The sequence below is a fragment of the Rhea americana genome, unplaced genomic scaffold (assembly GCF_003343005.1).
Source record: "Rhea americana isolate MKP2758 unplaced genomic scaffold, rheAme1 scaffold_47, whole genome shotgun sequence".
Lineage (NCBI taxonomy): Eukaryota > Metazoa > Chordata > Aves > Rheiformes > Rheidae > Rhea > Rhea americana.
This window is the reverse complement of record NW_028186612.1, coordinates 4,500,924-4,518,142: the sequence shown is the minus strand read 5'-3', so window position 1 is coordinate 4,518,142 and position 17,219 is coordinate 4,500,924. Positions and strand designations below refer to the sequence as shown.

The 17,219-nt window shown below is 40.8% G+C and overlaps 1 protein-coding gene across 2 annotated transcripts in view; it reads right to left on the bottom strand.

The window, feature by feature from the left end:
• MINDY4 (MINDY lysine 48 deubiquitinase 4) overlaps nucleotides 1-5,333 on the bottom strand; it is an 83,740-nt gene extending 78,407 nt beyond the window's left edge. The window contains exons 1-3 of one of the 2 annotated variants that reach the window (XM_085316494.1): nucleotides 5,084-5,333; nucleotides 2,685-2,804; nucleotides 1,267-1,472 (exon numbers count right to left, since the gene is read on the bottom strand). In XM_085316494.1, the coding sequence (XP_085172620.1) occupies nucleotides 1,267-1,472; nucleotides 2,685-2,804; nucleotides 5,084-5,146 (389 nt within the window). In that variant the 5' untranslated portion in view covers nucleotides 5,147-5,333. Of the gene's footprint in view, nucleotides 1-1,266; nucleotides 1,473-2,684; nucleotides 2,805-5,083 lie in introns of those variants that run through there. The other variant, XM_085316495.1, reaches the window with a different exon arrangement.
• Nucleotides 5,334-17,219: the final 11,886 nt, after the last annotated feature.

The following is a 17,219-nucleotide window of genomic DNA, read 5'->3' as shown; positions in this document are numbered from 1 at the left end:
TTTTTTTAACTGAAAAAACAGTACTGAGGGCACGGTCTGTACCCTCAACACCTGTGGAGGATTAAAAACCATAGAGTATCCTTAAGTGTAAGGCAGAGCGGCCCCTTACGGTGCCACTTCCTGAGCAGTGAGGGCCTCTCTGGGCCAGCAAGCAGGCACTCGCCTTATCRTCTCCCTTCCCCTTTTCGCGCCTATTCTGGCGATACGCAGGTGGCTCTGAGGGGGGGAGGYGCCATTTTGGCGGCGGTGTGGGAGCGTTTGCAGTGGAGTATGTGTTAGTGTCAGAGAGGGGAGTTAGGGGCTTCCTCGGTGTATGAAAGCTCTTTGCCCAAGTGGAAAAGGTCTGTGGGGGCTACAGGTGCTGCAGGAGGAGTGGGGCAGCCGCTGTGTGTTGTCGGGTAGGGGGGAATGTGAGGCAGGCTTTAGCTCTGAGGCAGCATAAGGTGGGAGAGAGGAGTGCTGGGAACATGCTGAAAACTCCTGTATCTGAAAAAGAAACAGTTTGCCCTTCTTCTGTACTCCCTTCTCTTTAAGGATTACTTCTCAAATGGTTCTTTCAGCTTCCAAAGCCTGCCTTCCTATAAGGAAGGACATGCTGGGTTTTTGCAAGGTTTAATGCTCAGAAGTAGCAAGTGTGAGTATACTGTGTTCAGGATAAGGATTAAAATTAGATAAAGTTTGTGAGCATCAAGGCTGGGAAGCTGACTCCCTTTGTGCTGATAGTGTCCTATAAGTGCCCATTTTAAAAACTTTGATTTAAAACACAGTTAAGACTGTTACTCCAGCATGAGACATTAATAAACACAATGGAAAGAGTTAACTATATTTTTTTTTTTCAGGTAAGCTTCAGGATGGAACTAATCATACTTCTTGTAGCAATACTGAATTTAAGGTAGTCTGTGTTGTTTTTAAATATGCAAAGCATGACTACAGCAGCTGTGTGAGTGCACGTGGGTAGTTTTTCAGTAGAATAGACTTCCATGTGAGTATTTTCCAGTCAAATATAAAAACTCAGATTTCTGTATGCTTCAGTGACCAAACCATGTAATTGGAACTAAGGTTCAATAATGGATAAGGTGTATAAAAGAGTATTTTTGAAGAGGTGGTTTGCATAAGAGATCTTAAAAATAGGGCAGTTTAAGCTTTGTGTTATTAGGATAACTAGTAAAAAGTAGTGTGGCTGAAGGTATAAATGATAAATCTTTTAATGCTATTTAAGCTGGAAAAAAGTTGTGACTAGATGGGGGGGGGAAGAAAAGGATGTACCTGTAATCTTCAGTTTTGCTTAAATCAGACATAATGGTGTTCCGATGCACGTGTTCTTCATCTGAGTAGTTGGGTAGCTGAACTGATGAGTTCTTACTTTGAGAATTTGTCAAAGAACTCGACGTTATGGTTTTAGAACTCTGGACATGTTCAAGGAAGTAATTAGTAATAATTTCGAGAAGTGTTTTCAGTGGATTCTCCTTTGCCTATTCAAGAAGAAAAATAAAACTCTTGGTGACTATTAAAACTCTTTCATTAGTCTTGCTGTAGTCTGAGATAGGATATTTCCTTTTACACTGTACAGTGACAGAAAATGTGTAATGCTTGCTAGGTTTAGCTACAGACATGTACGGATGTCACTGTATGAATAGTACAGGAAACTAGAAGTTCCCTGGCATAAGCTTAAAGGTTTGAATTCTTAAACCAGTCAAGTAAGCGTAGTACAGGTGAAATTAGTTGTTTTGGTCATTCTTCTGCCTAAACATAGTGTGGAAACCATGCTAGGTGCTAGAACCCATCTTAGCTGGTGTTACTTGGTCAACTTCAGAATGAACTGCTTATATTTGTACCTGACTTGAGTATTTCTGTTTGATATTACCAGAACTCTGAAAAGCATCAGTTCTAGACCTGTACTCATGTGCATGAGCTAATTCCTAATTTTAAGGCAACAGTCTCCTACCACACACACACACACACACACACACACACACACACACACTTTTCTATTTTTCAGTAGTACACAAGAAAAAAAGGTCCTATGAAGATGAGGTTCTAGGACTTAAGCTAAAAAAAAGAGAAAAGTTACAATGTCTGCTGTAGTAATGTAAATAGAGTGGAAATTATTATTTTTAATGATCTAGTAATGGATAGCATTATCCTGAAGATGCTGCTTGCCAAAAGAATTATGATTCGTGAAGTCCTGAGTGGCCAAGACTAATTTTAGGGACCAAATGGAAATTACTTACTGATGTCTCTGACCTCAAGCATTGTGGTCTGTGTTACCTTAAAGAGTGAATACATAGTAAGAGCATAATCCTGTCTTGTGCATCTTGCATAAAGTCACAAATAAAGGTACTTTCGGTGGATTCTGAAATTGGACTTCTGAAATTGAATGGTGATAACAATGGAATAGGTGTTAAAAAGAGTAGCTGCTTCTTGTTCATTTGAAATTGCAGTTTGTAACTGAGAACTCTGCAGTTCAAAAACTCTTGGTCAGTCCCATGAACTGTAATRCAATCCTAGCTCAATGCTATGGTCTCCATTCCTTCTGAGAATTGCTGGTATGTCCATAGCAATGCAATAGTGTATATGGGCTTTAGTATTCTGGAGTTTGGATATGTATTACAGCCTTGATCTGTCTGGCCTAGTTTCACAGAATATGATTACCACATTCTTGGGAAGAAGATCTGTTTCCTTACCTTGTTCTGTTTGTACAAGGAATGCAGATGTAGGACATTTCGAAGTTCGTTCCTGTTACTGATGCTAAGTGCTGAACGTGGAAATTCTTGGTCCATGGTAGCGATAGTTTTTTTCAAACCCTGAGAAGGAGAAGTGTCAGATTTAGGATGTTTAAGACAATACAACCAGTTACCAGAGCTTTTATTCTTGACTTTGTTGGACCTAATATGGAACTTCTGGAGGTACTGAAATAATAGTAGTTAGTAACAACAACCCAACCCAAAAACCCTGTACTGTAGTCATACAATCTTGGATTACTATAGCACACAGAAGTTGAAATAACTGTATCTTGCAGCTTTGATGTTATCTGTAAGGTAGTAATAATCAAACATGAAAAAAAAACCCCTTGCAGCTAGCTTCATCTGTTTAACAGCTTTGTAAAATTGAATGGTCTGTGTGAAGCCGCCTGCTGATACATGAGCTTGTGGTTCACATAATTCCAGAAAAAATGAATTTACTTTTTTCCATCAAGATAATACATTTTTTTTCCTAAATGCAGTTTTGGCTTCTGTAGTTATATAGTCTAAATATCAGATCTAAACTTGATCTCTTGGCCAGTACAGAACAAATTTCAAAAGCTTTATCCTAAGTTGAGGCTAGTCTGGTCAGTTTCTGGTCAGAAATCAGTCAAATTTTCGTTAAACTAACAACCTGGTTTGGGGTCTTCATGTGACTTAGTACCCAGCTGTTGTGTATAGGACAGCGTGAGGATCATATTAATTGAAGTCATGTTAAGAGTCAATCTTTCTGAAGTTGTTGATCTTATCTGGAAGAAGGAAAAGGCTCTTRCATGAGTTTTAAAAATCTGAAATGAAAATTTTACACCCTCAAGCCTATTCCAGTTGTGGTCCACCATTCTTCAAACTTTCTCAACTATTTACAATCTAGTCTTGCATGGGAAATTCAGAGACTATAAGTACGGATATGGTGCTTTCCAGGGTGAGAGCCTGTTTTCCTGTGAAATACAAGGGTCAAATCCCAAACTTATTCAAGCAGTGCGGTATCAGAACATTTGAGAGAGAATGTTTTATTACTTTCTACAAAGTCACTGCTCTTTTTTTATTTATTTATTTATTTATTTATTTATCATCTCTCCTGCAGATGGTTTGTCTGGCTCAGAGATAGGGATGCATGGACAAGTCCTGGCAAGTAAAGAACAGTTTTCACACTTGGGTGTATATTAAAGAAGGATTGGGGTAGAGGGGGAAACAGATGTGCAGAAGTACAAAGGATTTCCATGTCCCTTATTTTGACACCACAGTATATAGTATATAGTATATTTTGACACCACAGTATATAGTTAATGCAGTTTATGTGTAATTTACTGTTGTAAACTCTATGGTCTGTTTTACCAGTACATCATTGCTGTTCCTTTTATGCTTTTACTCATATGTTTTTTGTTTAAACATATCCAACTTTGAAATGGAAATGTCTTTSATTTGAAAATAATCTTTGTAATCAGTTGAATTGACAGACCTGAGCCTTTCATTATAGTCATACCTACATGACAGTAAGTGGCAAATAATGAATTTTGCATCTGAAATTTAATAAGCAAACCTTTAAACATGGTTCACAAACACTGAGAACGTGCATGTGGAGACGATGCAAAACAAACAACAGAAGTGGAGTTTGTGTAGCACTTAATAGCATTGTGGTTATTTAATTCGTGATACAAGCAAACTTAGTGCTAACACTAGGAAATTAGGCTGAAAACAGCAGTATTTTCTCAGATTGGAAGTAAGAAATAGGAGGAGGTAGACAGTTTTCCCTGGATACATGAAGGTATATTTCTTCTCTGCTCCATTCCACTCTCCTTATACTTACAATACAAAGGATTACTTTTATGGCATTAAATTTGTGAARAGTACACTAGACTCTTTCTTCTCGCTGTTTTCCTCCCCCCAGATAAATCTACTGTGTGCTAAGCTATAACTGAAAACCAGGAAAAGACGTGTTACCATTTTCTCTAGCGGTGTTGCTTTTTGTCTTTTTGTGTTATTGGCTGGTCTAAGAAGTTTTCTAAGTCTCTTGTAATCCCAAGGGCAACAGCAAGATTGGTAATATAAAACTGAAACCTGCATTTCTTGAGTTAATACTGGGTTTTGCAAGCACAGTTGGGTAAGAATCAGGTTTTCTCAAAGAGGAAGCTGGCTTCCATATTGAGAATAAAACGGAATTGTGGGAAATGTAGTGCAGATGCTTGCGCTAAAGGCTTATTACAGTTCAGGACTAGCTGCTCTAAAGCTGGAAGAAGTCCATCCCTCCCCATCCCACTCCACATTCCTTAATCTTCAACATCTAACATTTTTCATGTGTCCTTCTCATTTGTACTAGCTGGAGAAAATCGAGACAAAATTACCTTTCTACTGAGAAATTCTCTCACCAGTGATGCAGCCACTTCTTCCACAAAGGAGTTATCCATTTTTAGCCCCCAGTGTGTTTAGGGGGCGTATTCTATATTTCATCTAACAAATCATTCAAATCTGCCGACATTGCAGCTCTTCCGTGCAGCTTTTAACCACTGCATTCCTGAAGTAGTGGAGGGCAGGACTGCAGCAGCGGRGCTGTGTTCAGTGCAGTGTCAGGGATATGTTGCTGTGGAGACCATGTCATCGGAAGCAGGGAGAACTCCTCCCCCTGGGAGGGAAGCAAATGGTAGGCTGAAAACTAAAAGAGCTTGTGTTACAACACTGCAATAAACATCTCAGTAAATGCTTTTAAAATTTAAAAACTCTGTTAAATAATAAAATTTGAGAAGAATGCTCAAATCTGGCAGATGATCATTTTCTGATTTTTCTTCTAAAAGAAACATATATATTTGCAGCCTTCTGTGCTACTRCTAAGTTTAACCTTGTATTTTAGTAAAATTACACATTTGTAAAAACCAAAAAACCCTAGGCTGTTAAGTGAAAGTCTAATCTCTTATACTGGTAACTTCTAAGGTAGGAGCATTCATCAGTTGAATGCATTCTTTCAAGTTGCACCTATATTATCCCATTGTGCAACATACTAAGGGGAAGGACTGGAAGGTCATATTTTGGGCCTAATTTTCCCTTTTTTGGAAAGGATCTCTGGAGTTCATCTAGTCCAACATACTGCTTAAAGCAGAGTTAGAGATGGTTGCACAGGGTCTTATCTAAGGATGCAGAACTCACAGTCTGGGCAACCTCTTTCAATCTTGACCAATCTTACCTGGGAAGGCTGTTTTCCTTACCTGGTTAAAATTRCCTGTGCTACAGCTTCTGACTCTTTCCTCATACATTTTCTGGAGGCTGAACCGATGTAGCCCCCTTAATTGTCTTTCTGATGCTTTGTTGCACTTGCTGCAACAAATAAGAGACTTATTGGGGTCTCTTGTACTTTGCTGATGTGGGAAGCAAAATAAAACATTTTTTCACATGTGGCCTCTTGAGTGCTTCAAAGAGGGGAATAAACACTCCTCTTTATCTGCTGGCTGTGCTTTTATTAGTGCAGCACAGTATGTGGTTACCCAACTTTGCTGGAAATTTGGCTTAAATCCTGCTTCTGGAGCTAATGGGAAGAGGAAGACCCTAAAGCAAGCACTGGCAGTGTTTGGGATACTACAAGCTCAGATAGTGCAAGCCCTTAATCTGATGAAATTTCTTTGAGCTTCAAAGAATGAAAAAACACTGGACATAATCTTTGCATCAGGGAAAGATACTATAGTTTTTCTTCAGGGTCTCTGCAGCATGCCATGGCCTAGTCTGTCTGCAGCAAGTGAAGTATTGAGGCTGAGAGTTTCATGWCATGCACGCTGCTGTTCCTTTTTCCCAAGATCCTAATGCCCTCCACTGAATAACACTCTGTGCATTAATTTGGTGTAGAACAACTTCAGTAGTTCYACTGCTAAGGAAACTGAAGTAGATGAGAAAATATTTGACACTGCAGCTTACGTGTAACTTGTGAGCTACATGAACTATATCTGTTGCCCAGTGTGGGCAACAGAAAAAAATGGCAAAATTGCTGCTAACAAACTGAGTCCATGTGGAGCTGGTTTGTGGAACAGGAAAAACTCCGTAGTTCTTGCCAGGGAAAAAAAAAAGAAGGGACTGATAGGAAACTRGTGTGATCAGGTGAGATTAACAAAGCCTGCCGGCTGGAATTCCTCGTGATTTTTGTGTAGTGGAGAGCTACAAGAGGGCTGTGGAGAAATCTGTATTCAGATTTTGGGTGGGATGCAGGGGAGAAAAATTTAGGCATTGGTCTTTGGTATCTCAATTGAGTATAAGCAATAGGTTTGCACAGAGGAAGAAAAAGTCTTAACTGGGAGAAATGTTTTGGATCTCTATGTTAAATAAAATGTGATCCCTCTCCTACTTATCTAACAAGGTTGTGTAAGCGTTTAGGAGTGGGGRAAAAAATGATCAGGTTTGTAGGCCTATGAATTCAACTATACTTAAGGTTTTGGAGTGGGGATGCATATTTTGYAGCTTGCAAAAGCAGGAGTAGCAGCATGCCAGGAGCAAGGTCTTGGTCCTGACCAGAGGGCAGTGGTAAGGTTCTTGAGTGAGACCTCAGGRTTAGAGGAGACCTTCAAAAATTGCTAGCTACAACACTGAGTTAGGTTAAGAGGTTATTGTTTCCTTTTACTGGTTGAAGCAGTTTACATTCACTAGAAAAACCCTTGTCTATGGAAAACTTGTGAGGGAGGAAAGAGAAGTTGCACAGGGGAGAGWGAGAGAATGGCCCCAAAATTGAAATGCGTTAAGAAAAAGCCTTATGCAGATTAGAGTAACGAGGTAGAAAGGGCTGTGCAAATCCAGCACAGTTTTTGATGCAGGAACATTTTACTGCACAAACTATCAGTCCTGTTTTGGGGGAAGCGGCAAGACAAAAATGAGTTATATAGTACTTGGAAGTATATTTAGAAGGTACTTTTTAAATAGGTATATTGGTAGAGCAAATGCTTAGATTCATGACAGTAGAACTTCAAATGTATAAACTCACTGAGGAAGAGTCTGCTGGTATAAAGTAGTTATTTCAAAAGCAAATGAGCAGTTATCAAAACTTGCAAAAGGAAGAAGGAAGGAAGGACTACATCAGGTTTAGCTCGGTTGGTTAGCTYGTGGTGCTGCTAATGCTAAGGTCGTGGGTTCAGTCCCCGTATGGGCCACACTGAGGGCTGGACTAGATGATCTCCAGAGGTCCYTTCCAACCTTACCATTCTAAGATTCTGTCTCCAGGAGCATGGCCAACAGTAGTGGCAGCAGTTAGTGGAGGTGGAGGTCTACTACTGCAGTAAATACCAGTATGTACAAGCAGCCTGTGGAAAGAGGGCTTAAATGCAGTTCCTGAAAAAAATACTTAGTGCCTGTTGCTTTCTTGCTGCTTTCCTGGTAACAGATAGTGAAATACAAAGCTTTTATAATAAAATACAATGAAAAACCACAGGTCTTAGGAGCTTTTACTTCTGAATGATGAAGTGTCTGTCTTTTACAATCCATTTATCTTAGAAAAGATGGATGCTGTTAGGCATGTGTATAAAAATATAGCACTGTTGATCTATAGTCATTTTTTTTCATGTGTCCTGARTGGTAGCAGCTCTCCAAAGTTCATTTTCCTAAGCTGAAGTGTAAATGCCAGGAATGCCCTCTTGTGTCCATGGGTTGGTATTGCAATACCAGGGAAAGCTCTCATAAATGCGTCTTACTTCTTTAGCAGTAAGGGTGACTTCTGTACCTTCTGTACTGTCTGGTTGCTTGCAGTGTCTTTCCATGGTAATATTCCCAAGGGTTAATTTAACACTTACCTGTTAAAAGAATAGCCAAGCTTGATTATAACCTGCAGATTAGATGAACTGGTTCAAAAGTAGTTCAGTTATTAAAGGTGTGGGGATTGTTTTCCATGAAGTAGCTCTTCTGGTATTCCTAGCAGTGGGTACTTGTACGCAATATGACCCAAGATCTCACTAGGACACAAAGCAATTTCAGGTAGGTGGAATCAGAAAGTAGGAATTGGAAAGTTGTATTTCAGAGCTGGTAAAGGTTTAGTATTAAGTCACGTTAAAGAAGAGTCAGGGGTTCTTTCCTGAATCAGGGCTTCTTTAGCAAGTAAGGGCTTCTTTAGCAAGTAATAAAAAAAGATTATAATATTAGTTTTATGATTTTTTTCCTTTAGCACTGATAAAACTATACAAAATGTCTCATTCTTAGTGCATCCACTGCGGGTGGTTATTGTATGCGGCGAATATAGCTCTTGCAGGACCTGGGTCATTCTTGTGCATGTAGGACAAAATTAATCCAGTGGTATGTGGCAGATCTCCTGGCATAGCTCTGTCTCACATTTGGCTGCCAMAGACATGTTCCACCTCACTGCAGGCCAAAGAAAGAAGTCCTGAGGTCTTAAGGTCCCTCAGCAAAGTAGGGTTGCATTAGACAGCGGGAAGGGGGGTGTACTGTTTCGATGGAAAATGAATGTAACAAAAATCAGTGTGAAGTCCTGTTGAAGGAGATTGCTACTATACATCTTTTTTTCTGCTAGTAACACCCTCTTTTTAGCTGGAACTGTTGGTTCCTGCCATGGTTCACTGCCATGTTTACTGGCAGTAAAATTTCAGACAAGCTCAGGATGTCACACCTTGAAAACTACCCTTATACAGTTGCCCATGCTGCATGTACTGTGTTGCACTGCCCTATAAATCTGTACTAGCTTACCTTGTGCAGATCTATCTGGGTAATGCATTTTCTGTGGCCAGATATTCCAAGTAGTGGCAAATCCTGTTYCTAAATGCTATGCTGTATTAACAGAATTGCTTAACAGGATTAGTTTGAATATTACTGTTTACTGTCAAGCAATAGAAGCCTCTTGACTGTGATTTGGACACTAGAGGGAAAAAAAAAAAAGTTAGTAACCCTCAGTCTTGTCTTCTCTTATTTTCCTGAGGGATACATTCCGTCAAAATTAATCTGACAGAAAGGGACATTGTGAGGGACTAAGGTGGTAAGCATGCTGTTTTCTGCTGCTCTGGACGTAGTGGTTCCTACTTAGCATAATGTTGTCCGCAGGCTGGAGCTCTTGGAAGTGCACCTACCCCAGCATGGTATGCCTGTTTCCATGAGAGTCCCCCAGACAATTCCAGATTTTTCTTTAAATATTATATTTCAGACGAGGATTTCCTTAAATATTGTATTTCAGATGAGGTGCTGCACACTTCTCTGATTCAGTTAAGTTTTGGCACACGATAGGTTTTTCTGCTGCTGTCACACTGGCCTTAGGGCAGGCTGGAAATAGTTTTGGCTGGCACCTGTTGGTTTGTGACTTTTCCCCTCAGGCCACTGTTRTGCCTGCTGTTTCTTACAGCCTACAAGACTAAAAACTATCCCTCACCCTGTGAACTACATACTTAACAGTAGATTGTAGAGATTATCATCATAAATTTGAATTATTTGCCATAATTTAACAAAAGATTATAGAAAAAATTATACAGGCAAAGATTAACACCGCTATGGGATGCAACATAGATTGATAAGCCTAACAGCTCTAGGGCTGTTCCCTGAATCAAAGTGGRTGGTGAACAGTGTCTGTTAATTGCAGTGTGGGCATTTCACCAAAGGGTGGAGTTGGTAGGGACTTTCTCCTTAGCGATTTCAGCTGCTGCAGRGTGAGAGTTGCAATCTCCCCTCCCTGTGCAAGTACCCCAGGGCTTCTTAGTAGCTTATCACCTAATAGAGTTCAGAGTGTATGGTTTTCCACAGGACTGCTGTGACAKGCTCCAGGCTTTGTGTTAACTAACCACATAGCTTATTGAAGGTGAGCTTCCCAAACCTTGAGACTACTTTTCCTCAGGCTCTTCAGCAGGGCYTTTTGTTGCATTGAGTGCCAGTCCTATGGAAGCGTAGGACTGCCTGGCAACCTTACCCAGCTAGTCCAATAAATGGGATTACCCCAATCTGCTGCCAGTTTGGCCAGCAAGATGCTACATAGCCTGGAGACTGGGGCAGCAGCTTCTGATGGTTTAACTGAGCTTGCCCCTGTGCACAGAATACTTTCCATTTAAAGCCATCAGCTGTATGCTACCTGCTTGTTTCCTTGCACCTCCCCAGCCACTGCAAGGGGTTTCTTGAGGCCATTAGCTGCAAGTTTCCCATTCGTAATATCACTCTGAGTAAGGGACTGCTGAGTGGTCACATTATGGCAAATGGCACTCTTATCTGCCTATTTTTTTTTTTTTTTAATTACAGTAGCTGGAGCAGATTAATAGGCTTGTGTTTTTAAGTAGTCCTCCAGCTCCCAAATATCACCATCCCACTTTTCCAGATCCCAGTCGGTGGCAATCACTGCAGACACATTGAGCTCACTGGCTATTCACATGACAGCTTGAGTGGTTTGAATTGTTTACATAATTTGGCCAATTCAGCACCAGGGGCTGCTGAATTGATGTGGATTACAAATGTTCTTCTAATTAGGGGTCAAAGGAAGATGTTATCAATGTAAATGCCAGTCCCAACAATCTAGCAAATGTAAGGTCTGGAAAGCGCCCTTAAAATGTTCTTTGAATGCTCTGATGTCTGCAAATACCATTATTTTCCAGAGTGAGTAATGCAAATGAATAAAATAAATCTGTCTTTCAAAAGACATCTGCAGTTAGTTGTTGATGTTTTTTGGTTTTCCTTTTTTGGTAGAGAATTTGAAATAAAATAGATTCTAGTATGGACACAAAGGAGCTAGAACAAGTTATGTGTGTTCATCACTTGTGTTGCAGTTGTTGACACCCCTTGTTGCTCTTCACTATATACTGTAGAGAACATAATTGCACTTGGGCATAATTTTTATATGCTCCTTTGCAGTGACCTTTATGCATCTAATGTTCCTGTCTGTTGTGAAAAATTCAGAGTATTTCATTATATGTTAAAGGAGAAAATGAAATGCATAAAGAATGTTCTAAATATGAAATACATAACATTTTCCACCTTGCTTTTTGTGATAATGAAGCTAATACTGCATTTTTTAAAAAATAAGGGCTTATAAGGATTTTGAAGAGTGACCAATTCGTACAAGAAAGGACTTGATAGGTACTTGCTGAACAAGAAACCTGGCTGAGCTCCTTGTTACCAAAGCATTTTTTCAGGTTCACTGTAGTCCCCGTGAYATCTGCTGGAAGGCCAGTGAGGCAACCAATCTATGATTCTATGAATCCAGATTTCTGGAGATGTCAAGGATAAATTTTTGATACAGTTACCAGTAGGCCAACCAGGAGTTATGTGCAACTGGATGTGGTTTTCACTAACTAGGAAGATATGATTGGGGATGTTACAATCAGTGACAGCCTTGGCAGTAGTGACCTTGAAATAGTACAGTTCCGGATCTGAGGGATGGTGAGGAAGGCAAGCAATAGAATATGTACCTTGGCTTTAAGGATAGCGAACTTCACCTTATTTAGGAAACTTGTAGGTGGGATCCCATGGGTTGCCAGCTCTGAAGAGTAAAGGACTTCAGGGAAGCTGACAAATCTTTAAGAACAACTTCCTCCAGCACAAGCTGCCCATACTTAGGACCAGGATGTCAGTTCAGAGCTTGGGGTCTGCAATCTCTGTGTTGTATTCCTCACAAAAAATAATCTGTACTTCAGAGGCATCCTTTAAAGAAGTCTTTGTTCACTTTCTTACCTATTTGAGTGATCTGTAATGTAATCCAATTATGATATTCTGCTTACTGGCCTCTTCTTTGATCCTGACTCACAARCTCTCAACCAGCCAGCTGTCCATCCCATATGTGTCCCATACATCTGAACTGCTTCTTCACATCTCTGCCACACACATTGTTCTTGACTGTCTTCCCTGGAGAGCTTGTATCTGTCCATCGCAGAGTCCTAGTTATGCAAATTGTCCCACCAGGTATCAGTTACACATTTCACTTCTGTTACTGCACATGGAACTCTGGTTCCTCCTGCTCATTTCCTGTGCTGTGTGTATATCTGTGGGTACACTGGAGATGGGCCTCCTTTTGTCTGGTTTTGACATTCCTGTGGTCTCTCTTGTTCCTTTCACCCTGCACCCTTTACTGGTTCCTGGTTTACTGGTTCCTCACTTAACTGTAGATTTTAATCTCCCAGCCCTAATATAGATTAATTTTATTCTTAGCTGGTAAACCAGCCCATTGGCAAAGGTGTGCTTTCCTTACTTTTTCAGGTGAATCTTATCTCTGCAGAAGACCATCAGAGAGGGTCCTGTAGTCACAGAAGTCAAGAATTTGTCTATGGCAAGAGCTGTGCAACCATATGTTGACCCACACAATCTTCCTGCTTCTCCCCAAGTCTTTCCCCTTCACCAGCAAGATGGAGGAGAGGCGGCAAGCAGCACCTGGGTCTCTGTGCCTTTCACCCTCATGGGTGTGTGGTCATTCTTGACACACTCAAGGAATGCCTTAGCAGCASTGTCGCTGCTTATATGAATAATTGTGTCCAAGGGCTGTCTGTGGCTTGGCAGCCTCTCCTTAGCATCCCAGATCCAAGCCCCTGGGGAGCTACAAAACTCTCTGGCCCAGGAGATGTTCTCTGTCCTGACATCTGCCTTTGGGGCTCTCAACACAGAGGTGGCTGACTACAAAGCAAAGGCTCTGAATTGGAGCCCTAGCTCCAATGTTATATATTATGGGAGGTTGTACCAGCTTACACTGGTGGAGTGGTTTTGATTCTGAGCCATTGAAATCTCCGGAGTCTGGAGGACTAGGATGAAACTGGCCTTTGAGCTGTCATGGGACATCTTGATCCCCCCCTCCTCCCCTTTTCTGTCTTAGTCCAGGTTCACTTTTATGGCAAAAATAAGTGTCTGKACCTCTTCTTCCTGAGGATAATTGCCCTGTCCCGGGATCTTACCCTTCTCGATTTTGCCAAGCTGTGTCTAAGTGGCCCTGGTGTGGGCATTCTTTGTGGGAGTATCAGGTTATGTGCATTTTCCATTGTTTGAGACCTTTGGAAGACGAGGTATATGTTGACAGTTGAGCTGTACCTGGGCAGGCTCCCACAGGTTTTCTGAGTAGTGTAGTRGCAGATTTGACCAGATTTGGTGGTGAACTGGTTTTCTTTTTGCCCTAAGAAAAGAAAAAGAAGAAGAAAAGGTACTGTATGTAACTATAATTTTACCTCTCCATTTAAATTTCCTTTCTTTGTATTGCCTAGTATAATGGATTGATCTTTGCAYGTCTACATTATATAGATACAATTTTCTCTCTCTTGTGATTCATTTTCTATTATTCACCTGAATAATTGCTTTTCCTTTTTCTCCACCTTTTTTYTAAACTAAGTTATTTCATGCAGCAGTGCTTGAAATACTGTATTTTAAGCATTGAATTAACCTTGGGTGTGAGACATAGATCAGCAACGTTGTGCTAAGAAAGGATTTCTATTAAACTGACAGATTCTTTTAAAGCAGTATTTAAGCTCTTCAAGCCTCTGACACCCACTTCAATTTGCAGAATTTGGGGTTTGAATAAAATGATGCATTTAGCTTCAGTGTGGCTCATTAGTGCAGATATTTATTAAAAATCATTTCAGTGGTGTAATTGTACATTCTGTTTAAAAGTGTAATGTATTTTGAGTTGTCTACATACTATTTTACAGTTGCCTTGAACAAGAACATAGGAAATTACTGCTGATAAATTGGAAAAGTATTAAAATATGTAGTAGGAAACAGCATTACACAAGGAAACTGGAAGGGTTTTTGCTTCTGAAGTGTGTACAAGGTGAAAGGCAGTAGATATGTACCCATACCAAAATAAAGCACCATGAATAATGTTTGACCAGATTCTGAAGTAGCATAGTAGTGGAAGCAGATCAGTGGAGCAGTGCAGTTGGTGCTGATCATCTGATTTCCATTTTGTATTCATAAGTCTAAGTCTGGATCTAAGGCTCACTTATCTACAAAACATAAGATTTTGGCTGTATTGTGTTGCTGGCCATGTGCKCCCTCTCCAAAGTGTGCCTCATGCKGGAACTCCAGCCCTGTTCCCACCCATGATTCTGCCACTGAAGAGAGAACTAATAGTGATGACATCAAGATACTTTCTGAGTTTTAACAGCCGCTTTCAAGCTCAGACTATGTTCCTTGATGSATTATTTCATGTTTATCTATATCAAGATTCATCTGCCATTTTTTGGTTTCTGTGTTGTGAGATTTTTGGAATTCCTTGTCACCAATGTGTCGTTTCATAGAATCATAGAATCAGTAAGGTTGGAAGGGACCTTGGGAGATCATCTAGTCCAGCCTCCCCACTCAGCAGGGTCACCTAGAACATGTTAGACAGGGTTGCATCCAGGTGGGCCTTGAAGATCTCCAGAGAAGGAGACTCCACAACSTCTCTGGGCAACCTGGTCCAGTGCTCCRTCACTCTCACAGGGAAGAAATTCCTCACCTTCAGGCGGAGCTTCCTGTGSTTCAATTTCTGCCCATTGCCTCTYGTSCTGTCACACRGGGCAACTGAAAAGAGTTTGTCTCCGTCCCCTTGACACCCTCCCTTCAGGTACTTCTGCACATYGRTAAGATCCCCCCTCAGTCTTSTCTTCCCCAGGCTGAAGAGGCCCAGCTCTCGCAGACGTTCCTCATAGGGCAGATGCTCCAGCCCTCTGATCATCTTTGTAGCCCTACGCTGGACTCTCTCCAGTAGYTCCAYGTCTCYCTTGTCCTGGGGAGCCCAGAACTGGACACAGGACTCGAGATGAGGCCTCCCCAGGGCTGAGTAGAGGGGCAGGATCACCTCCCTYGACCTGTTGGCAACACTYTTCCTAATGCASCCCAGGAGACCATTGGCCTTCTTGGCCACAAGGGCACATTGCTGGCTCATGGTCAATTTCTCTGCCTTTAAAAGCTAAGTGTCATTTGCAAACTTGGAGATGGTTCAGTTTACTCMCTTCTCTAAGTCACAGGTGAAAATGTTGAATAACACTGTTTCCAGCATTGATCCCCAAGCAACCCTACTTTAATTACTCCCCATTCTGAAAAATGACTGTTAAGCTATCTTTGCTGGTTAAAGAACAGGATGTATTCAACCCCAAAACAGGATCTTTTTTCCAACCTTGCAGCAACATAGCTTAATGAGGAGGAATTATTTCAAAATACAAACTCGTCATWTCCACTGGATTCCCTTTACCCCGATGCTGATTGATGCCCTCATGTAAGGCCATCAGCCTWGTGAGGCTGGATTTCTCTTTTCAAAAGCAATGCTAATTCTTTCTAAACAGATTGTGTTTATGCAGATGCTCAGTAATATATTCTTTATTATGGGCTGTCACGTTGCCAAAGAACTTGCTCGCAAGCCCATATTTCACAGATACCCTCCAGAGCCCTTCTTGTAGATGGGACTTAGGTTAGCAGCACTGCAGACCTCTGGCACTTTAATGGTGTTTTTAATGGTGGATAGCACATCTTTGCCAGCAGTTCTGCAGTTTCATATTTGAAGGAATGCTACATAGTCCTAGTGTCTTCTTAACATTAATTTATTTGGTCCGATATTTCTTGTGTAGTGAAATTGAACCATTATAAGGAGTGCTTAGTAAGGGAATCTTGGCAAGGTCTTCATTAGCAGAGACCAGTGCAGAGAATTCACAGAGTGGTTTTGCTGTAGCCTTGTCTCTGAATGCCCCCTTTACACCTCCTTCATCAAGCAGCCTTGTTAATTCCTTAGCTAGTTTGCTGCTTTTGATGTTTTTAGAGGACTTTTTACTGTGAACTTCAGCATCCGTTCTAAGGGGCTGTTCACATTCATCTCTGTCCTCTTAATTTCTTGTTTACATTTGACCTGCCTTGTAATACAGCTTTTATATTCTCTGCATGTGGGCAARCTTTCTGTTTCTTTAATTTCTGACCTTTTCTTTCTGACAGTCTCCTTAACTCTGTGTTAAACCAAACAGGAATTAATTGGGTTGTTCTTTTTTTTTTCCTTTTTTTTCTTTTTGGTGCATATTTTACCTGGGCTTCTAATTCTGTATTCTGTGTAGCCATTAGGTTGTCTGCAGGCTTCTTGGACTGTTCTTTTCAATGTTATTTTTTCCTTTTTGACTAATAACCTTGTTTTTTAACATTYGTCCTTTCCCAATTTTTTTTATCTAACTCTTTCATTAATTGCCCAGTAAGCTAATTGTGTTGTGATCACTACTGAGGAAGAGCTCTCTCAGTGATGCCACTYGAACGTGTTCCTGAGCACCACTTGAGACTAAATCCAAAATAGCATCTTTTACGTGAGCTCCAGTATTGGATCTTCTAGGATTTTTGTCTTTGCATCTCACCCTGATGAATCGCTCGTCCAGTCTATGTGTAGGTAATTGGAGCTCCTACTATTGCCACCAGTCCAAAACTTGCAGTTTCTGTACTCAGCGTTTCCTGATCAGTGTCACTGTGAYGATGGGGGGCAAGATGGGGATCAAGAATTCTGCCGTGCTTCTCTTTTGCTATAATATCTCGTGCTGTTATGCTATAAGCCTACATAATCGTTTAAAAACAGTGGAACTCTGCCACCCAACGCGTGCCTTTGCTGTTCTTGTG